The 22,915-nt window shown below is 36.9% G+C and overlaps 1 protein-coding gene across 9 annotated transcripts in view; it reads left to right on the top strand.

Moving 5' to 3' along the window:
• The window catches only part of PRKDC (protein kinase, DNA-activated, catalytic subunit), a 175,429-nt gene that overhangs the window by 47,340 nt on the left and 105,174 nt on the right, over positions 1-22,915 (top strand). For all 9 annotated transcript variants that reach the window (XM_081265647.1, XM_081265646.1, XM_081265643.1 and 6 more), the window contains 9 exons: positions 238-332; positions 2,192-2,291; positions 3,964-4,097; positions 8,432-8,686; positions 12,701-12,924; positions 14,217-14,425; positions 14,787-14,919; positions 16,610-16,765; positions 17,698-17,901. In XM_081265647.1, coding sequence (XP_081121773.1) covers positions 238-332; positions 2,192-2,291; positions 3,964-4,097; positions 8,432-8,686; positions 12,701-12,924; positions 14,217-14,425; positions 14,787-14,919; positions 16,610-16,765; positions 17,698-17,901 — 1,510 coding nt within the window. The remainder of the gene's footprint in view (positions 1-237; positions 333-2,191; positions 2,292-3,963; positions 4,098-8,431; positions 8,687-12,700; positions 12,925-14,216; positions 14,426-14,786; positions 14,920-16,609; positions 16,766-17,697; positions 17,902-22,915) is intronic.

Below are 22,915 nucleotides of genomic sequence, written 5' to 3'. Positions count from 1 at the left end.
TGTGCATGTGAGGCAAGCACTGTATCAACTGAGCTATATTCCCAGCTCAATAAGGAAGTAGTGTTCTTAGAGGAACATTTTAGGTTGTTTTATGTTTTAAAACATTTAGATTTTTATTGAAAAGAAAAAACAAATTTGTTGAATGTTTGCATTCTTTAATACCATTATTTTTTTGTGTGTGTGTCCTTAGCACTTTATTATTTTCATAGGAGAATCTTAACATTCTTTATTTTGCAGGGAAGAAGAGTCCTTAGTAGATCAATTTGTGTTTGAAGCCTTGGTGATCTATATGGAAAGTCTGGCCTTGGCACATGTAGATGAGAAATCCTTAGGTATGTGTCATACAGGTGTTCTGTTTGCTGTAAAGTCTTAAGTTTTTCCACCCAGTACTTAAGGCTCAGATGATTTTCTTATAAGGGATGTATTCTTTTTCATATCTTCCATAAGTAAATTTGATATGTCCCTTCTGTACCTCAAGTCCAGTTTGTAGGTTTTTCAAGTCCTCATCTAAGATTCCCTGATGGCTGTAGAATTACCCTTGGTTAGTGGAATATCCTGCAGTGCAGCCACTCAGTGACTAATGACATGAACATGAAAATGTGCAGAGTCACAGTGCTGAAGAAAGCTGGATGCAGTAGCTACTGAGAGGAGGCTAATGTCTCTGAACTCTCTAATGATGACTTAATAGGTCTCATTATGAGATTGTGATAAAGCTATTTCAGCCATGATTAAGGAATATGAAAAAGGTTTTATGTCAGAAGTGGGCTGGGCTAGAGTTGTTAAAGAGTAATAAGTGTTAAGTCTTTATAATTAAATTGTGTCTAAGCAATACTAGAAATGTCATAGAATTTTTGAGCTAGAAGACTTCCTAGAAATCTCAGTTGGGTTGGGTGTGGTAGCATACGCCTGTAATCCCAGTTGCTTGGCTTGGCAGGCTGAGCTAGGAGGATTGCAACTTCAAGGCCAGAAATTTAGTGAGGTCCTAAGCAACTTAGTGAGACCCTGTCTCAAAATAAAAATTTAAAAAAGGATTGGGAATTTGGGCATTTGACTCCATGGTTAAGCACCTCTAGGTTTAATTGCTGGTATTAAAAAAAAAAAAAAACCCAAAAAAACCTCAGTTGGTCCCAATACTTCAACACTTGTCAAGATGCAGAGTGTTTGTGGCTCATTACGTTACATAGCTGTGAGGTGGCAGGACTTCTCTTTTACTTGTCCACATCTTGGTTTTTGTTTATTTATTAAAAAGACAGTTTAGAGGTTAGATTTTCCTTTATGTCAAAAGTCTGCCATAGGCAATAATGCTAAAAATTTAGTCCTTACCTTAAAATTTTACTTTGTTTATATTGATTATCCACATAGATGAATTTTCTCAGCAAATGAGACTTTTCCTAAAATCACTGCCTTGTGCCAGGCCCTGGATTTGATTCCCAGCACTGCAAAAAAGGAATAGAAAGAAAATCTTAGTGACAGAGGTTACTTTGCACCCTTTTTCCTTCCCTAAATAATTATAGATCTTTTTGAGTGGTTTGCCATCTTAGTTCTGTTCTCCTACAGTGGCTATATTACTAAACTATAATATGGTTTATCCTACACAGGAAGAATGGGAGGCCAAGGAACTTACACTCCTTAAAGAATAGCTTTGAATTGAGGTTTTAAGGTTCTGGCCTAACATGGGGTTTTGTAATATATACTTGGTCTCTTGTCTCTAGTTTATTGTGTAAAATGGTACTTTGGCTGCTGACAGTGCTGGTGGTGCAGATTGTAGTTGGTATACTGTAGTTGTGATAATACTCTGTGTATATGTGTGCATACTTATGCCATGCTATCATAGTTTTAAATCTGGGTTTGTTTTTGGACATGCAATATAAACCATTTATTGAAATTTTGTATTCTGAAGGATGGATCAATATTAAATCTAGGGGTTGGGGTTGTGGCTCAGTGGCAGAGAGCTTGCCTAGCTAGCCCACGTGTGGCACTAGGTTCAATCCTCAACATTACATGAAAATAAATAAATAAAATAAAGGTATTGTGTCCATCCATAACTAAAAATATTTTTTAAAAAATATTAAATCTACAGTAAAATTATCTTTTTAATCACAAAATTAGACCTATAAATATACACTCTTACCTTATTAATAATAATCAGCTGTATAATTTCTTTGGAATCTATTTTGTTACTGGAGAACAGGTACAATTCAACAGTGCTGTGATGCCATTGATCACCTCACGCGCATCATTGAAAAGAAGCACATTTCTTTAAACAAGGCAAAAAAACGACGTTTGCCACGGTAGGTAATATTGTTTCCTTTTCTGGTTTTTTTCCCCCCACCATACAACCAGTTTTTAGCTACTACAGGATTATTGGGGACAGATTTTTGGAACTATAAAGAATTAGTTTCCTGAAAAAAAAAATGTATGGAAACATAGAGAGTCAATTTTCCAAAGGAGTTAAAAAGCTTTCTGTTTGAAAACATTTGATTTAAGGTGGAAGTTATTTGATCTTGGTTGGAATAGCAGAAATTGAAGATTAATTTTGAAACTGAGACATTTTATTTTACCTCTATTGATTTTTATGTTATTATTGTTATCTTTTGTGGTGCTGGGGGTTGAATCCTGAGTCTTGCTCATGTGAGGCAAGTGTTCTGCCACTTACCTACATCCCAGCCCCTACCTATACTAATTTTGAATACAAGTTTAATGTGGATTTATTTAGCTAGTATATGCATGAATTATTGCGCAGTAAAATTCGAAGTTTAAGAACTGAATGTTGAGGGCTGGGGCTGTAGCTCAGTGGCAGAGCGTTTGCCTGGCATGAGTGAGGCACTGGGTTTGATCCTCAGCACCACATAAAAATAAGCAATAAAATAAAGGCATCATGTCCATCTACAACTACCAAAAAAAAAAAAAAAAAAAAAAACAAAAAAGAAAGAAAGAAAAAAAAGAACTGAATGTTGAATAGTAGAATTTTTGACAGACACAGGATTATAGAATGATGACATGAAGCTGCTCAAAGCCCAGGCTAAGTGTCGGGTCAGTGGTTTTCTGTCATTGGTATTATTTCCACCCCAGTGGTGCCTCATTGTCAGATAGGATTGGGGGATGCTGTACTTCCTATATCCTCCCGTGGGTGGGGAGCCCTGATCTGTTTACTAGCAACCATCACCCTGGAGAAGCATGTAGATCAAAAGTAATCTTTTCTCCATTTTAAAATGAATTCTTCCAGATTCTTAACTTACAAAATTTCTTTAAATAGTTGCTTTTCTCTCTTGTTCTCTTGCAGTACTAGGGATTCAACTCAGGGCCCCATGCATTCCAGGCAAGCACTATATCGTTGAATTACACCTGCATTCCAGTAGTTGGTTCTCAAACTTTAGCTGTAGGTGTAATTAAAACAGATTGCTGACCTGGCCCTACCATCAGGATTTCTGTGTCATTTCTGGAATAGAGTTAGAGAACCTGCAGTCTTAACTAGTTCATAGGTAATACTGGTCCACATGTTGAGAAATACTGCTTTAGATCTGAAACCCTTATTTAAGTTACATTGAAAAGGAAACACAAAAATATTTGATGTTGTTCTATTGTAAAATATTTAAAAAATTTTCCCCTAGATCAAAAAATAATAAAATGAAGGTTACCAGCTGTTGAGGTCATTATTTTCTAATGATAATACATTAAAAATGAGCTGATGGGCTGGGGTTGTGGCTCAAGCAGTAGAGTGCTCACCTAGCAAGTGTGAGGCACTGGGTTCACTCCTCAGCACCACATAAAAATAAAATATATTGTGTCCATCTAAAACAAAACAAAAAAATATATTTAAAAAATGAGCTGAATGCCTTTTAATGAGATTTTTTTTACATATATCAGTGTGGTAAAATTTCATTTACAACTCTTAGACTGTTGTATAAGCTAAATATTGAATGTTGGAGAGCATATTAAAGACATTGTGTTCTATCTTGGTAGAGGATTCCCACCTTCGACATCATTATGTTTATTGGATCTGGTCAAGTGGCTTTTAGCTCACTGTGGAAGGCCGCAGACAGAATGTCGACATAAGTCCATAGAACTCTTTTATAAATTTGTTCCTTTACTGCCAGGTATGTTGATTTTTACATTCCTAAGAAATGATGGGTTTGAGTTTGCTTTTGCCAGTAGCTTAGACATGCATACTATTAAAAACACAATCTTCCTAATCAATGATGAAAGATAATCTGAAGCCAGTTACTTGAAAGAATATACATATTTGGCTTCTGAGATAAAACTGAAAAATCAAACAATACACCTGATCTTTCTGTTCTTTAAATGAGTGTTATAATATGTTTTCTTTCTTTTTTTCTTTTTTTTGTTTTTGGTGGTACTGAGGATCGAACCCAGGGTCTCACACATGCTAGGCTAGTGTTCTGCCACTGAGTCACATCCCCAACCCTTATAATCCGTTTCTAATAAATAAAAAAATAAGTATGTTAAGTAATTGTTTCAGATTTATGTGATAGATGATAAAGATTTATAGAAAGATGTTAATCAAATGGTACAGAGTAAGTAAATTTAGAATTTCCTAGTATCTTTATTTATTTGGTACCAGGAATTGAACCCAGGGGCACTCAGCTACTGAGCCAAATCATCAACACTTTTAATTCTTTTGAGGCAGCTTCTTGCTTAGTTGTTTAGGGTTTCACTAAGTTGCTGAGTCTAGTTTTGAACTTTTGGTCCTCCTACCTCAGCCTCCTAAGCTGATGGAATTATAGGTGTGTGCCACTATGCCTTGGCTTTCCCCAGTATTTTAGATCTCAGTATAGTTTTGCTTTTTTAAAATCCCATTTAGAATAAGTAGAGTTGTATCACTATTGGAGTTAACATGATATTCAATTAAGATTCAAAATATTAACTTAATGAGATAATGCAGTTCTATTTCAACATGTAATTAATCAGAAATTCCCATAGTCCTTAGTCTGAATGATCTCACTCGGATCAGTGATAGTAGAAGAAAGCAGTTAACTTGTTCTTTTGAGGAATTTCTCATTAAACATTAATTTGCACTTATAGGCTTGAAATAATTACTATATTTATCAGGAATATATTGTTTTATCTTCTCTACTAAATCCAAACACGGATTTGGTAGCTTTGAATATGTCCCAGGATGGAACGTGGCCTAGGATTCCCCCTTCAGTACTCTGGTCACTAGTCTAGAGCCAGGACTCTGTGTGTCTGTGGCATGTGCCTCTGAGCAGGAAGGGTAGTTATCGCACAGAGGAATGTGGGCTGAAGTTAGGTTTACTCAGAAGGTTTCTAAATTTTTTATACTGTAGCATATATTCTGATGTTATATATATTCTGATGTTATATATGTTATATATTCATACCATATATTATATGTATCTCATAAATATATAATATAGGGCCTGGGGTTGTGGCTCAATGGGAGAACCCTTGCCTAGCACCTGTAAAGCACTGGATTTGTTCCTCAGCACCACATAAAAATAAATAAAATAAAATTGTGCATTGTGTCCATCTATGACTAAAAAAATATGGAAAAATATATAGTATAAATTTATTTCATACTCTACCTTTATATAAATAATGAAAGTATATATCATTTTAGAGAATTGCTTGAAAACATGATTAGTATTTCAGATTTGCTGCTTTCAGCTTACCAAGTTTTTGTTAATCTCCTAAGTCATTCTCCTAACAACACTGTGAAGTCAGTCAGTAAGGAGTATAGGTAGCATGTGTTTTGCTGTTTTGAAGGAGCTGAGGTCCAGGTGTTTCATAGGCAGAATTACTTACTGGCAGAGCCTCCCCCTCAGAAATTTGTGTCTAGTGCCTGTGCGTCACTGCTCCCAGACATTTCATTTACGTTTCTTCTTTTCTCAATTGCCTATTAATAGGGAACTTATATATTTTGAACTAAATCCATAATTCTACCTCTAGGAATTATTTTTGGTAAACCAAGGATGCAGGTGATAGTTGAGCCTTTCCTCTCTCCCAGCATATAATTCATATAAAATTAATGAGTTTCCTTTAGTGTGTCTCTTCTATCGTTTCCAGGGTACAGCTGCCTCTCTTTCTCGGGTGTCTTTTTCCCCCAGTGGTTCGTAAGGGACAGCGTTAGGCATCTTTTCAGTCCATAGTGCAGTGAGGTTCCTAGGCCTGTGAACATGACAGCAGGTGCAGGCTTGTCCCCATGACATGTGTCCAGCTGTCAGGGAGGCATAGCTTCACAGTGTCTTCTGAAAATTTAGACCCAGGAACAGACGGGGGAGGCCCAGAAGGAGGACATGAGCTTACCTTTGTGTGTTGTTGATCTGTCTCTCTTCTTGCTGAGAATCCCTTGTCTTACTCAGTTTCTTGATCTGCCTTTGTCATTTCTTCTGATACTTTCTCGTCCCTTTTGCTCGAATTTGGTATATAGAATTTCAATATCTTTATGTTTTACACTCAGTATTATCATTTCCTTGGACTCTTCTTAGTAAAAGTAATGAAATGTTCCCTTTTAATATGTAAAATATCCTATTCTTTTTTTTTTTCTTTTTTATTCTTTGAGACAGGATCTCTCAAAGTTGCCGAGGCTGACGTCAAACTTGAAATCCTCCCGCCTCAGCCTCCTGAGTTTTTGGGATTACAAGTGTGCACCACTACAACTGACTAACTCATGAAATGTAGTCTTTTTTCTTTTTTCTTTTTTTTTAGACAAAATAAAAAAAATGTCTTCTTAACACATTAGAAATACTTTATTTTTTTATTCTTTTTTAATTTCATTACAGGCAGAATGATTTACTTTTTCAGAGCTACTGATATCAGAGAATACAAAATATAACTTTATTTCTTGTTTTGATTTAGAAAAAGTTTAATATCAAAAAGAAAATATCTTTTAAAAAGCCAGGTCATATAAGTTGTGTGTGATGGCACACAGCTATAATTCCAGCTAACTTGGGGAACTGAGGCAGGAGAATTGTAAGTTCAGTACCGGCCTGTGCAATTTAGTGAGACTGTCTCAAAATAAAAAGGGCTGGGAATGTAACTCTGGCAGAGCTGCCTGCCTAGAATGTGTGAGGCTCTGGGTTTGATCCCCTGTTCCAAAAAAAAAAGTGGAAAAAGAAGAAAAGAAAAGAAAAGCAGGTCATTTGACTTTTTCTAAACAAACACTATACTTATTCTGTGGTAAATGATATTCTAAACATATGCTCAGATATTAGCTACTTTAGTTCATTTAATCTTTGTATCAACGCAAGAGATAGATATTATTGATCTTGTTTGTAGATTACTGAGACACAGGCCAGATTTCCTCAGCTGTGAGCAGAACAGCTAACACCAGAATCTAAAAACCACAGTACTCTTTTGTTAGTTGAGAAGAGCAGGGGAAAGGGTTTTTTTAAAAATTTTTTATTCTTTTTAGATTCACATGATAGTAGAGTGTATTTTGACAAGTTATTCCTACATGGAATATAATTTCCCATTCTTGTGATTGTACATGATGTGGAGTTAACGCCAGTCATATATTCACATATCAACATAGAAAAGTCATTTCTGATTCATTTTACTCTTTTCTTTTCCTATCCCACTTCCCTTCCCTTCATCCCCTTTGTCTAATCCAATGAACTTCTATTCTCCCCACCCCACCCTCTTATTGTATGTTAGCATTCACATATCAGAGAGAACATTCTACCTTTGGTTTTTTGGGGATTGGGTTATTTCACTTAGCATAATAGTCCCAGTTCCATCCATTTACCAGCAAATGCCATAATTTCATTCTTTGTGGCTGAGTAATATTCCATTGTGTATGTACACTACATTTTCTTAATCCATTAATCTGTTAAAAGGCACCTAGGTTAGTTCCATATTTTAGCTATCATGAATTGAGCTCTGCATCACTAAAGTATGCCAATGAATGCCGAGGAATGGGATAACTGGGTCAAATAGTGGTTCCATTCCAAGTTTTCTGAGTCGTCTCCATGCTGCTTTCCCGAGTGGTTGTACCAATTTGCAGTTCCACCAGCAATGTATGAGCGAACATTTATTCCCACATCCTCACCAACATTTATTTTTCCTTGTATTGTTGATAATTGCCATCCTGACTGGAATGAGATGGAATCTCAGTGTAGTTTCAATTTGCGTTTTTCTAATTGCTAGAGGTATTAACATTTTTTTCATATATTTGTTGACTGTATTTTTTTCTTCTGTGAAGTGCCTATTCAGTTCTGGGAAAAGGGTATAAATATATATCTATTCCAAAAGATGTTCAACCATTTTTGTAGTGTTTAAGGCAACCAAAGACAGTGGGTTTGATGTAAATACTTTCTTGGAAGTAACTCTAGTGAAACATAAATTATGATAGTAAAATAAAAGATTACTATCAAATAGACAGTGATTAAAGAAATTTAATTATATGGAAATTATCTATGTTTTATGTTTTAATCTTGTTTCTCTTTAAAAGGCAACAAGTCCCCTTCTTTGTGGTTGAAAGATGTTATTAAGAAAGAAGATACTTCTTTTCTCATAAACACATTTGAGGGGGGAGGCGCAGGCTGTGATCAGCTATCAGGCATCCTTGCTCAACCAACTCTCTTGCATTTGCGAGGGCCATTCAGCCTGCGAGTGACCCTGCAGTGGATGGACCTGTTCCTAGCAGCACTAGAGTGCTACAACACGTTCATCGGGGAGAAGACTGTGGAAGCCCGCGAGGTCCTGGGTAAGTCAAACTTAACCTCTAAGTTAGCATAGCCTGTCTGGTAGGCATCATCCTGGTAGACAGCTCGCTGCCATGTCAAAGTGATAGTAACAGTTGACAGCAGACTCTGGTTACTTAGTGCTATGTAAAGAATATTACCTGCATACTCATTTGTGTCAGTCAACTTTCTGTTGTGACAAAACATCTGAGGTAATCAGCTTACAAATAGGAAAGGTTTATTTTGGCTCATGATTTCAGAGGTTTCAGTCCATGGTTAATTGGTGTTGTTGTCTTTGGGCCTATGTTGAAGCAGTTTTTAGTGTTGGGAGTACGTGTCAAAGGGAGCCAGGGAGATTGAGAGAGAGGGGGGGGGGGAGAGAAAGAGAGAAAGAGAGAGATCAGGGGACAAGAGTCCTAGTAGCTCCTTCAGGGATATGTCCCTAAACCCTAAATGTTTCCCACTAAGGCGTACCTCTTAAAGGTTCCACCATCTACTAGTATGCCACAGGAGCTGGTGGCCTAAGAGCTTTCATGCATAGGCCTTTGGGGGACCTGCATCCAAACTATAGCATCACTGAATCCACAATGAATATGATATGGATGACAAAACACAGACTGCACAAACATGGCCAAAACGTCCACAAGCATTTTTTATTTGATTTTCTTGGAGTGTTGGGGATCAAAACCCAGGGCTTCACATATACAAGCCAAGTGCTCTGCCATTGAACTGCACTCCCAGCCATTTCACATCCATTTGTGAAGCCCTGTTCATAAGTTCTTCATGAATCTTTAGTAAAATACCCTGTAGAGGTTTTCGTTTGCATGAATAACTAAAAGAGTTCATCAGGATAGGAAATTCTGTGATTTTATTCCAAGTTTTTGTGTAGTACCTTTTTTTCCCTTACATTTTCATATTTCTTCATCTTTTTATCATTCTATGGTAGTAATAGTGCTTTTTGCAGAGGACAGGATCCAAGTGTGTACTCTTAGCCCATGCTGGAAGAAAAGAGGTGGGCAGCTTCATCCTTCTGGTGACCTCTGTGGGGTATATGAGGGAAGGAGGTGACTCTTGGGGATGGAGCATATGGATGGAGGATATGGAGCTAGCAGATGTGCCCTTTGCTTCAAGTTCTGCAGCTAGGCTTCTTATAAATCCTCTTTCCCAGACTATTTAAATTAATTTTTTTTCTTTTTTGGTCCTGAGGATTAAACTCAGGAGCACTTGACCACTGAGCCACATCCCCAGCCCCGCTCCCCCTTTGTATTTTATTTAGATAGAGGGTCTCACTGAGTTGTTAGTACCCCGCTAAGTTTCTGAGGCTGGCTTTCAACTCATAATCCTCATACCTCATCAGCCTCCCGAGCCACTGGGATTGTAGGCATGCATCACTGCACCTGGCTGAATTTTTAAATTGGAGTATTCAGTATTCTAGTTCTTAGTTGTGGCTGAAATACTAGAAGAACTATCATTTTTTCTTCAATTCTGTCAGAGATAAAGTTGGTATTGTGGGAATTTGGGAGAGGGGGACTAGGTCTTAGTTTTAGCTTGAGAGTGGTAGAAGCTGGGCCTAGTGAGGAGTGCGTATGTGTGTACACGTGCTGGGGTTTAAAAACAGTTCATTCGATTCTGAAAACAGTTGACTCAGAAGGACAGGTGAAAGTAGTTGACTCAGGGGCTGGGTTTGTGGCTCAGAGGTAGAGCACTTGCCTAGTATGCATGAGGCACTGGGTTTGATCCTCAGCACCACATAAAATAAAATAAAGTTATGTGTCCACCTATAATTAAAAAATAAATAGATATATAAAAAAACAGTCGACTCAGAAGGATAGGTGAAAACAGTTATAAAACTTTTCACCAGTGTTAGCCATTGTAAATAATACCTTAAATTCATTGTTTAAAACTCTCAGAAAGTTTTAACAAGGAAAAAGTTCTGGAAGCAAAACATGCAAAATCTTCTCCCCTCATTGCAATCCTCAGTGATAAAAGCTAATAACAGTTTAGTATTTACTCTTGTAAACTTTTTCTGTGTACCAAAAATTATTGTTTGTATATATTTTCTCATTGTTTTTCATTCTTGTTGCTATTTTAAGATAAAACTTAACATTTTTTAAAATGTTCATTAATTCAATGGTTCCTAAGTGCTATAGTAGTTTTGTATTTAATATCATCAGCTGTAAAATGCAATTTGTTTACTGGAAATTTTGCAGAGTCCCTGAGTTGATGTATCCATTCCATTCCCCTCATACTATTTTATCCCAAAGTATTATGTTTTTTGTTTCATATTTCACTTATAATCCTGTCTATGTCTTTGCAAAGAAAGGATCTGCATGTTTAAAGATTTTTTCAATGTCATTTCATTACATTTATTATTAGGGCACTTATATTCATTACAACCGTATTGATATAATACGAATTTTAATAAATAACTATTACGTATAAAATGTTAAATTACATTTTTAGATATTTGATTTTGTTTAGTCCATATTGCTTAATGATGGGGGGTAAGTTCTGAGAAATGCGTCCTTAGGCAATTTTATCCTGTGGGTTTTTTTTGTTTGTTTGTTTTTGTTGTTGTTTTAGTGATTGAACCCAGAGATACTTTACCACTGAACTATATCCCCAGCCCTTTTTATTTTCTATTTTGAGGTAGAGTCCAACTAATTTACTTAGGGCCTAACTAAATCGATAAGGCTGGTCTCAAATATGTGGTGAGCATTTATGTGTCTTTCATTCTGATGATTTGCTGGAGACAAGGATATTTGATGTTTGAGAATGTAATTCTTTTTTTTTTTTTTAATATTTATGTTTTTGGGAGTAGATGCACACAACACAATGCCTTTATTTTTATGTGGTGCTAAGGATTGAACCGGGCTCCCGCCCGTGCTAGGCGAGCACTCTACCGCTGAGCCACAATCCCAGCCCAATGTAATTCTTAATATATAGTCTCAATTCTTTGAATACATAGTGATCTGTTACTAAATTATTTTTAACAGTGCGTTAATTAACATTTTGATTAACTTTATCTTACATTGAAAACAAAGAATTGATAGCTCTCAGACTTATAAGATTTGTTTTTTTAGTTGTTGGTAGACCCTTATTTTCTATTTAGTCATTTATATGTGGTGCTATGAATCAAACCCCGCGCCTCATTGCATGCTAAGCAAGCATTCTACCACTGAGTTATAACTCTGGTCCAAGAAGATTTCTTACTTAGTCATTACCTTTATTCATTCTTTGAACATTTATACTGATATTTCAAATTGTCCCTTTGTTTGTATCTCTGAAGGTCTTTAATCCTGGAGTAATGGGAGAGGTTAGTAGTGTGTTAGGTGAAAGACCAGTCATGGTGAATGGGATAGGAGAAACAGCCCAATTGTGTCCACACAGATGTTTTATTAAAAAAAAAAAGTGATGTGTAGCAGATAGGAAATTGTTTCTATAAGGTGCCCAATGCCCGTCCACACTTACTTAAAGACCACTGCCATAATTTGTCTTATATTGCCCCTTTCAACTACATTTAGGTTGTTTTGTTGTTGTTGTTGTTAATAAAAACAATGATAAAATGAACATTCTTATAAACATATCTTTGTGGTTCTGCCATTATTTTTTTTTAGTTGTGGATAACACAGTATTTTTTTTATTTTTATGTAGTGCTGGGGATCAAACCCAGTGCCTCACACATGCTAAGCAAGTGCTCTACCACTGAGCCACCACCCGAGCCCTCTGCCATTATATTATTAGATTAATATTTTAGTGCTGGATCAAAGCATAGGTGTATTTTAAACAGCTGATAGAGATTGGCATGCATATTTTTTAAAGCTTTGAGTATGAATTGCCAAATTGCCCTTTTAAGGGTTCATATTAATTTATATTCTCATAGGCAGTGTTTGAGAATCATGACTTGATCTTGTATAGGTAAATTATTGTATGAGTCTCAATTGGATTCTATTTGGATTGTACTTTTGGGTTTTAATTTTTAAATTAGTGGAGTTAGGAAAAAGCATATATTAATATTTTAATGTAATTATTTCTAGGTATTGAATCACAGTGTTCAGTTTGGAAGTCAGTGACTTTCTTTTTAGAAAGTATTGCTATGAAAGATATTACAGCAGCAGAAAAGTGTTTTGGCACTGGGGCAGCAGGAGACAGACCCAGCCCACAGGAGGAGGAAAGGTACAACTATAGTAAATGCACAATTGTGGTCCGGGTCATGGAATTTACCACAACCCTGCTCAACACCTCTTCAGAAGGATGGAAGGTAGGGTCTCTCTTGTTGCTCTGTTAATTTGATGTTAGAACTCAGCTTTAAAAGTTCCTGTTGGAAATGGCTATGGCTTCTCTGGAACTTTCCATTGCCAGAAGATTTATCCATTGTTACTTTATTTTAATTGACAAAAATTCTTTGTGTTGATTGTGTAAAACATTTTGGTATGTGTATATGTGGTGAAATGACTAAATCAAACTAATGAACATATATGTTACTTCACATTTTCTTTTGTTCTTGTAAGAACATTTAAAATTTGCTATCAGGAATTTTCAAGTATATATTACATTGTGTGTATGTGTGTGGAGCAGGGAACTGGGGATTGAACCCAGGAGGGCTGTCTCACTGAGCTACATTCCTAACCCATTTTGCTTTTTATTTTGAGACAGGATCTCATTGACTTATCTAGGCTAGCCTCAAACTTGTGATCCTCCTTCCTTAGCCTTCCCCGTCACTGGGATTACAGACATGTACCTCCTGCCTGACAAGACATTGTTATTCATTGTAGTTACCGTGATGTACAGTCTGTTTTTAAAAATACATGTTGATCCTCTCTAATCCAAAAAATCTGAAATCTAAATGTTCCAAAATCTGAAACTGAATGTCATGTTGGCACTCAAAAAGTTTCAAATTTTGGAGCATTTTAGATTTCATATTTTTGGATTGGGGATTCTCAACTATGCAAATATTCCAAAATGTGAAAGAATTGAAGTCTGAAATACTTCAGTCCCAAGGATTTCAGATAAGAGTTACTCAACCTCCAATAAAACTGCGTACCTTTCAGATTTTAGATGTGGGAATAAAGTATGAAATAGTTTTTCTGAATGTTTCATTGGATGCTGTAGTTAGCACTGTGATCAAACATCTGCCTTAGAAGCAAACTTGCAAATATTTGTAAATGTAACTGTGACATGTAGTATATTATTCAAAGTCCACTTAGTCCATCCAGTTGCCGCTGTATGCCAGGCCTTACTGTAGGCTCTGAGGATATAGCAGTGCCCTAAACCAGGGCCAGAAACTATGTTCTAAAGGCAAAACCACACCTGCTACTGCCGATTCTCATAAAGTTTTATTGGAACATGGCCACCTATGTGTATCTACCTGTTGTTCATGCTGCTTTCACAATAGAATGGGTTAAGGAATTGCAGCAAAGACTGCATGGCCCACAAAGTTTGCTGGACCATGGCTTCAGCGATGCAAAAATTCTCAACCTCACAGACCTTACATTGTGGTGAAAAATAGCTGTTGACTGATAGAAATAATTTTATTTGAACCATCTTTTGCAGTTCCTGGAGAAGGATTTGTGTAACAAAGGCCTTACAAACCTCTTGGCGAAAACACTGTGTGAGCCCATGAGCATAGGTTTCAATATTGGCGATGTCCAGGTCATGGATCATCTTCCCAATGTTTGTGTGAACCTGATGAAAGCACTAAAGAAGTCTCCATACAAAGACATCCTGGAGACTTGCCTGAAGGAAAACCTAACAGTACAGAGGTGGGTACTCAAGTCACACTCAGTGTTGTCTTGTGGAATTTAAAGTCCCAGTGCATTGCAGTGCTCCTGGCAGCTTTGCATATACACACAGCTGCTGTAGCTCCTGTTTTCTCCAGGAAAGGTCTTGACATCATTGGTGTGGAAATCGTATATTTAGGAAATGCTTTCCCTGCACCTAGAGTGAGGGAGCGGCAGGTGCATGAGCCTTGTCTGGGGTTGCCTTCTTGTTTCCAGGACTATGTTAATGAATTTGAGAGCTAGGTAATTAGTGAATTGAATACAACTTACATGTTCCTCAGTGTGTCCTGATAACAAAATTAGAATTCACTTCATTTTCTTCCGGTTTCCCTCACATGGGCAGCATTGAGGAGCTTTGTGCCATTGACTTGTATAGCCCTGACACTCACTTGGAGAGGACCAAGCTGACTTCTGTCGTGTCAGCCTGTAAACAGCTTCACAGAGCTGGCTATTTGCACATTATATCACCGCCTCAGGTAACCATAACCAATTTGTTTTCACGTTTCTTTTAGTTTGACTATGCTATCTGGTCTATATATTCATATTCTTTGTAAAATATCTTATTTTATAGGACATGCTAAAATAGGAATTTTGGAAATACTTGCTTTAGAAATGTAGGGTTTTTTTTTTTGTAATTTTTTTTTTTTTTATTGGATGTTCACAACATTACAAAGCTCTTGACCAATCATATTTCATACATTAGAATCTAGTGGGTTATGAACTCCCATTTTTACCCCAAATACAGATTGCAGAATCACATCTGTTACACATCACATTTTTACATACTGCCATATTAGTGACTGTTGTATTCTGCTACCTTTCCTATCCTCTACTATCCCCCCTCCCCTCCCCTCCCATCTTCTCTCTCTACCCCATCTACTGTAATTCATTTCCCTCCATGTTTGTTATCCCATTCCCCTCATAAACTCTTATATGTAGTTTTGTATAACAATGAGGGTCTCCCTCCATTTCCATGTGATTTCCCTTTTTTTCTCCCTTTCCCTCCCGCCTCATGTCTCTGTTTAATGTTAATCTTTCTTCCTGCTCTTCCTCCCTGTTCTGTTCTTAGTTGCTCTCATTATATCAAAGAAGACATTTGGTATTTGTTTTTTTAGGGATTGGCTAGCTTCACTAAGCATAATCTGCTCTAGTGCCATCCATTTCCCTGCAAATTCCGTGATTTTGTCATTTTTTAGTGCTGCGTAATACTCCATGGTGTATAAATGCCACATTTTTTTTATCCATTCATCTATTGAAGGGCATCTGGGTTGATTCCACAGTCTAGCAATTGTGAATTGTGCTGCTATGAACATCGATGTGGCAGTATCCCTGTAGTGTGCTCTTTTAAGGTCTTCAGGAAATAGGCTGAGAAGGGCAATAGCTGGGTCAAATGGTGGTTCCATTCCCAGCTTTCCCAGGAATCTCCATACTGCTTTCCAAATTGGCCGCACCCGTTTGCAGTCCCACCAGCAGTGTACAAGAGTACCCTTTTCCCCACATCCTCGCCAACACTTATTGTTGTTTGACTTCATCATGGCTGCCACTCTTACTGGGGTGAGGTGGTATCTTAGGGTGGTTTTGATTTGCATTTCCTTGACTGCTAGAGATGGTGAGCATTTTTTCATGTACTTGTTGATTGATTGTATGTCCTCCTCTGTGAAGTGTTTGTTCATGTCCTTGGCCCATTTGTTGATTGGGTTGTTTGTTTTCTTATTGTCTAATTTTTTGAGTTCTTTGTATACTCTGGATATTAGGGCTCTATCTGAAGTGTGAGGAGTAAAAATTTGTTCCCATGATGTAGGCTCCCTATTTACCTCTCTTATTGTTTCTCTTGCTGAGAAAAAACTTTTCAGTTTAAGAAAGTCCAGAAATGTAGGTTTTATCTGCAATATAAAATGAAAGTAAATATGAAATGAAAGTGAAATAAAGAATAGTTGAAAATTTTCAGAGCAGCCTTTTAAAAATCTTTAGGAACCAACTGCTATTACACCTATGTGGCAAGACAATGCAAATTGAAAAAAAAAATGTAGCATAGAAAGCAAAGTTTGGGTTGAGAATGTCCTGAACCTTGGAAGGCATTTGTCAGTGTCAGCTAACATAGATTTTTTTATCTAATGAGAGAAGTGAAATTGTGTTTTTCTATTGAATATGTTAATTTTATTTTAGTCTATAGCCTCACATCATTCTGTTGGCACAAGACTTCTCTTCCTGGTTTATAAAGGGATTGCACCTGGAGAGGAACAGTGTCTGCCATCATTGGACCCTAGCTGTAAGCACCTGGCCAGTGAACTCCTGGAGTTGGCCTTTGCTTTTGGAGGACAGGTAGGAAAAACACTTGTATGTTGTGCTTTCTTCATGATGGATGTGTGTAACTCACTAGCAGTGTGTCTCTAGGAAAAGTATAATTTAGTTAGGGAAGATCTTAGCTGGATGCTGGACAGGTATTATAATTGATTTACAATGAACTTTCTTTATAAAGACTATTTTCTTTAACACTTTTTTTTTTTTAAATAAAGGATCAATAGTTTTAAATTGAAGGTTTGTCATGTTTTCCAAAGAACTTTAGGCAAAGAACATTTTGTGACTATAACCTGTGACTTCTATCTTTGGTGGTTCTTAGGATAGGTGGCTTGGGAAGGCCCTGGAGGAATATCCCAGAAGCACCCAAGCAGCACAGCAAAAGTCTTTAAGGCTCTTTGAACTGAATAGGGCTAGTCTTAGCCTGCTGTAGCTGAGGTCTGCAGCTAATCCTGTGTGTTTGCTCCATTACATTTTCCATTGTCCCTTTTCCCATTGCAGGGACTTCTTCCTTGATCCTTTGTCCTCATGGTATAGAAAATTACATTTAAATTGTTTAACAATACTTGACCTAAAAATACCATCCAAGCAGCAGCAAGATTTTCTAGAAATTTGGAAACAACATCATTCAGGGATTTTTTTTCCTAGAGTGAAACCTAGAAAATGGAAGCTAGAGCTAGGGCTGGGGCTCAGTGTGCAGAGTACTGACCTAGCATGTGTGAGGCACTGGGTTCGATCCTCAGCACCACATAAAAATAAACAAATAAAATAAAGGTATTCTGTCCATTTATAACTACAAAAAAAATTAAAAGAAAATGGAAGCGAATTGAAGTATGTACAAATAAAACTTTAACCCAGGCTTTACAAATCAAGTTCCCTTTAGAACTCTACCCTAGAATCTTTTCTGTAACATGAAGATAGGCCCTTGCAACGGTCTTCTTCTATCTTCCTCACAGTGTGAGCGCCTGGTGAGTCTGCTCCTGAATGAAGCTCTGCTGTTCATGCCATCCTTGGGTAACTCAGAGAAAAGCATCATTAGGTTCTCCCATGGGGAGTATTTCTATAGCTTGTTCTCAGAAACAATTAATGCTGAGCTGTTGAAAAATATAGACCTTGCTGTATCAGAGCTCATGAAATCATCAGTGAACAATCCCAAAATGGTAAGAAAACTTTTCTTTAAATATTTTCTTATGTAATTATGCTTATAAAAACAGCCATATTTCTGAAATGATTTTTCAAAACAAGATAAGATTTCTTCCTGGAGGATTAAAAGTTTTTGTTGATATTTCAAAAGAAAACCCACAAAAACAAAACACCATCTTTATCAATAGTTAATAAATGTAAATGGATTTTGAAACATTCATGATTTTTTTCATTCCCTCAGGCCTCTAAAGTTCCTAGGACTGATATCATAAGGCAAACCTGACGGTACAGGACTTTTGCCAAGATGTCATGATGAATCCAAGCCTTTGTCCCTGAGTAGCAAGCCCAGGCTACGGCTGCAGGGAGCCTACCTGGTCAGTGCAGGGGCCCACCACCGTATGCCAACCTGTTGCCTCACCGTGGCCTGCCCCCAGGCCAGGTGAGCAAATAGGAAAACAGAAATGGGGGCAGATCAGATGGAAATTGCAGGAAAGTTAACTCAAGAGCTAACCAATAGCATGGATACTTTCTAAGATCTGATTAACATAAATCTGGACCAATAACATTGGTACTTTTTCGAAATCTCATTAGCATAAGTTTGAACCAATAGCATTGGCCTGAGAGCTATATAAACCCTGGACTAGCTCCCTCAAAGCTGCAATCCCTCTTGCCCTGCGACAGTTCTTGCCTTCCCACTTTAATAAATGCTACTCTTTTACACTCTTTCTCGTCTATGGATTTCATCCTTCAAATTCATGAGACAAGAACCCAAAAAGAAGAAATTAGTGGTGAACTGCTGGGATCTGCTGTGACACCAGGAGGCATAGCCCACTTAAAAGCTGCAGCACATCTCTTGATAGTAGTGGAGAAGAATTTGGTTTTGCCAGTTACAATCCTGACAGATATCCCTGTCTTGATTAGCTGCTAACATACAATGGGCTTTCTTGACTGCCGAGGCCTGCAGCTTATACAGTTCCCACATGTCAGCAGAAGCAGAGAAACTCTGATTTCAGCAATGGAGCTTTCACACCTAACCTACAAGACTGTAACTGCCCTTGCTCCCATGAATTGATCTTCCACACTGCTAAAGGTTTCTCATGCCATCAGTGCCAAGTCATTTCCTGCATATACTTGCTATATCTGTCTTTGCCTTTTCATATTGATTCTTCAGAGATCAATATTTAATAAATCTTTGACTTTGATTTGTTAAACTTCTGAAATTTTGAAATGTAACCTGCCTGTAGACAGAAAACATATTGGTAGGATAATTTTAAGGGGGAGGTTGCAAAGTGGAACCCTCTTATTCCAAACAGTGCTTTCCTGTTGTCAAGGGATTATTTTGTGAGATGCTACTAGCATTTATCTATCTACCTATCTATCTATCTATGTATTTATTTATTTATTATTAATTAATTAATTTATTTATGTGTAGAGGATTGAACACAAAGCCTTATGCTTCCTAGGCAAATGATCTACCAGTGAACTATATCTCCAGCCATGAATTTGTATTCATTAAAGTTAGAAATAAAATGATAGTGGATATATCAGGAAATTTAACATTTTGAGCTTTTAAACTGTTTAGGCTTCTGGTGAAAATGATGAATAAAAACATACACGTTTATCTTTGTTCCTTCCCTATCACACTAAATTAATAAAACAGGATTAAAAATAATAATAATAATAATAATGTTGTCTTGAAGGATACAGAGAAAAGACTTCCAGGGTGACAAAGGCTGTGAAGAGTTTTATCTATTTATTTTTTAAATGTAACTGGATGTGCTGACACTTGGAGCATAAATATTTACTATTGTTATATCTTCTTATTGGATTGTTCCCTTCACCAGGATGCAGTGGCCTTGTTTGTGTGTGTGTCTCTCTTTTTGGTACCAGTGATTGAACTCCGGGCCACTTAACCACTGAGAGACATCCATAACACATAAATAAATAAAATAAATATTTTATTCAGAGACAGGGTTTCACTAAGTTGTGTAGATCCTTGCCTAAATTGCTAAAGCTGACTTTGAACTCACTATCCTTCTGCCTCAGCCTCCCAAATTACTGGGATTACAGGTGTACAGATTATAGGTGTGCACCACCACGCCCAGCTCTTCTTTGTCTGTTCTGATTAATTTTTGTTTGAAATCTGCTCTGTGAGATATGAGAGTAGCTATTCCTGCTTGTTTTGAGGGTTGTATGCCTGGGATATTTTTTTTTTTTTCATACTTTTAACTTCAGCTTGTGGGTGTCTTTACCTATAAAACAAATCTTTTGTAGACAACATATAGTTGTATCTTGTTCTTTGATCCATTCTGCTAATCTGTGTCTTTTAATTGGGCAGTTGAGACCATTAGCTTTCAGCATCAGTGTGGAAATGGTGTTCGTGGTTTCCTGTCATTTTCATGTTTTGTTATATTTAATACTGCTTTGCTTCTCATTTAGTGGATTACTCTTCTATTGATCTTTCTCTGTTTGGGAACTTTGCAATTTGTTTTTGAGTCCCCCTGTGTGCATTTTATCTTTGAGTATTCTTTGTCATGCTGGCTTGGTGATCATTAATTCTTTTAGTATTTTCTTGTTATGGAAAGTTTTAATTTCCCCCTCTATTTTGAAACTGAGCTTTGCTGAGTAAAGTAACCTTGGCTGGCAGTTGTTTTCTTTTAGAGCTTGAACTACTTCATTCCAGGCCCTTCTTGATCTTAGGGTCTGAATTGAGAAATCAGAAGTGAGCCTTATAAGTTGGCCTCTAAATGTGACCTGTTTCTTTCACAGCTTGTAGTATTTTTTTCTTTTATTTTCTGTGATAGACATTTTGATTATGATATGTCAATAGAGAGCTTCTCGTTTGAATAAGTCCATTTTCTATGTAATCCAATCTGTTAGTGATGCTTTCAAGTGCATTTTTAATTTCTTTGATTGTGTCTTTCATTTCCAGGAGTTCTGATTGGTTTCTTTTCACTGTTTCTGTTTCTTTATTGAAATGGTCTTTCATCTTCTGCATTTGCTCTCAATTCATTACTTAGATCTTCCTTTAGTTTACTAAACATTTCAATAATCAGTTTTTATAATATTTCTCTGGGATTTTTTCTATCAATATCAGTAGAATCCTTTTTTGGGGGATTATGAATTTGGGGGAGAGATTTGTTTGCCTGTTTCCTCATATATTCTGAGGTCCTAGATTTGTGCACTAATTGGGTTCCCCTTCCTCTTTTTTACTTGTATCCAATTATCTTATTTGTTCGTGGACTTTTCTCTGTTTTTGATGTATAAGTAGAGGTTCCAAGGGGTGGGAGTTGATGTTCCTATCTGATTATTCCTCCTTGCATCCTTCTTATTGGTTTGGGTTTTTGTCTCCTCAGTTCTTTGAGTTGAAGTAACATTAGGGCTCAAGTAGGGGTATATTGTATGTAGGGTGGTATTCACTACTGCTTGGTTGAGATGTATTTCTCACCTGTAAGATCTCTACTCTGTGATCTTTCCAAGTCCTTTTAGAGGGAGCGAGAATCAGGAATGGAACTAATGTTAGCAACAAATATACAGCCTTAATATAATTGCCTGGTGTCTACTTTGACACTTATGTAGGATTGGTGGGGTCAGCTTTTAACAATAATACCTACAATAAAAAACTGAACTATATCAGGCATTTGACAGTAGGTGACTACTATGTTGTCCTATACTTTAATAATTACAACAGTTTGAATGGGGTAGGAGTTACATAGTCTGTATAATTTCTAATAATTAGTGGAATTACAGTTTCTTAAGAGAAAATAGGGTAGGCAAGAGAAAGTTTGAAGTGTTTGAAAAAGTGATCAGAGGAGAGAAGTGGTAGGGAGCAGATGTCAGCTGTAAAGAAGGAATAATAAGTTAACTGAACATATTGAAAAAAAGAGAAGAGGAGGGAATAGGAGATTTTTGCTGTTACTGGGGGAAGAGAGTGAAGAAGGAGAGCTAGGATGTAGGTGTAAAAGAACCAGCCAATGCTGGGTATAGTGGCACATGCCTGGAATTCCAGCAGCTTGGGAGGCTGAGGCAGGAGTATCACAAGTTCAGAGCCAGCCTTGGCAACCTAGTGAGGCCCTGTTTCAAAATCAAAAACATAAAAAGTGGCTCAGTGGTTAAGTTTAATCTCCAGTACCAAAAAAAAAAAAAAAAAAAAAAAAAAAAGAGAATAAGCCAATGTGAAATTAACACAACACAAATTCTTGTATAATCGTAACATACCTAAGTTTAATGAAAACTAAATAATGAATATATTCAAGACAGAGAGCTATTAATGTAAGTAAAAGTTATTAGTGTGTATGTGTGTGTGTGTGTGTGTGTGTGTGTGTGTGTGTACATATAAATGTATACTCAAACAGTTATTTGTACAGTGAGAGCATATAATGCTTTCACATATACAAAAAATCATACATAATGAAAAGGAAAAAAGTGAAGAGTAATACAGTATGGTAAAATGATGTTTGAAAAAGTAAAAGAAAATGTTAAAATATAATAAAGCTAAAAACTGGGAATATGGAGTAAAAAAGAAAATCTTAATGAGAGATAAAAGGCTTTCTTGTTTCCACTGTGGGAATTAAATCTGCTGGTAGGAATGGATTTTCAGACTTTATTTTTTTGGCTCTGTATTTTTGGTCACTGTCCTTGTGCTCCTCGCGTAGCTGCTAGCAGGGTGTAGTAGCTCTCAGCTTCTAATCTCCCAGTATTGGGTGGGATTGATTGGGAAGTGCTGATGAATAGTACAGTCTGGGTATCTGCCCTGGAATGCCACACTCCTGGAGGGCTCACCAACACCCCCCCACGCACCGGAATCCTTTCATCCACCCCTGCAGACTGCTTTGAATTTTTTTTCACTGAGGTGCTTACCTCATCAACTGTGCCCATCAAAATCTGCCTTTTTCTGTAAACCCAGGTTTTCCTAAGTCGGTTTTTCTTTATTTTTTAATTTCTTCATTTGCTGGCCACACATTTCTTTGTCCACATTCCTTGCTCTGTTCTGATGGCAACCAGAGCTGATGTGTATCTAAGGTATTGTTT

The sequence above is a fragment of the Spermophilus citellus genome (genome assembly GCF_964194105.1).
Source record: "Spermophilus citellus genome assembly, chromosome: 14".
NCBI lineage: Eukaryota > Metazoa > Chordata > Mammalia > Rodentia > Sciuridae > Spermophilus > Spermophilus citellus.
The sequence above is the reverse complement of the archived record's forward strand: the minus strand, read 5'-3'. Positions and strand labels throughout refer to the sequence as shown.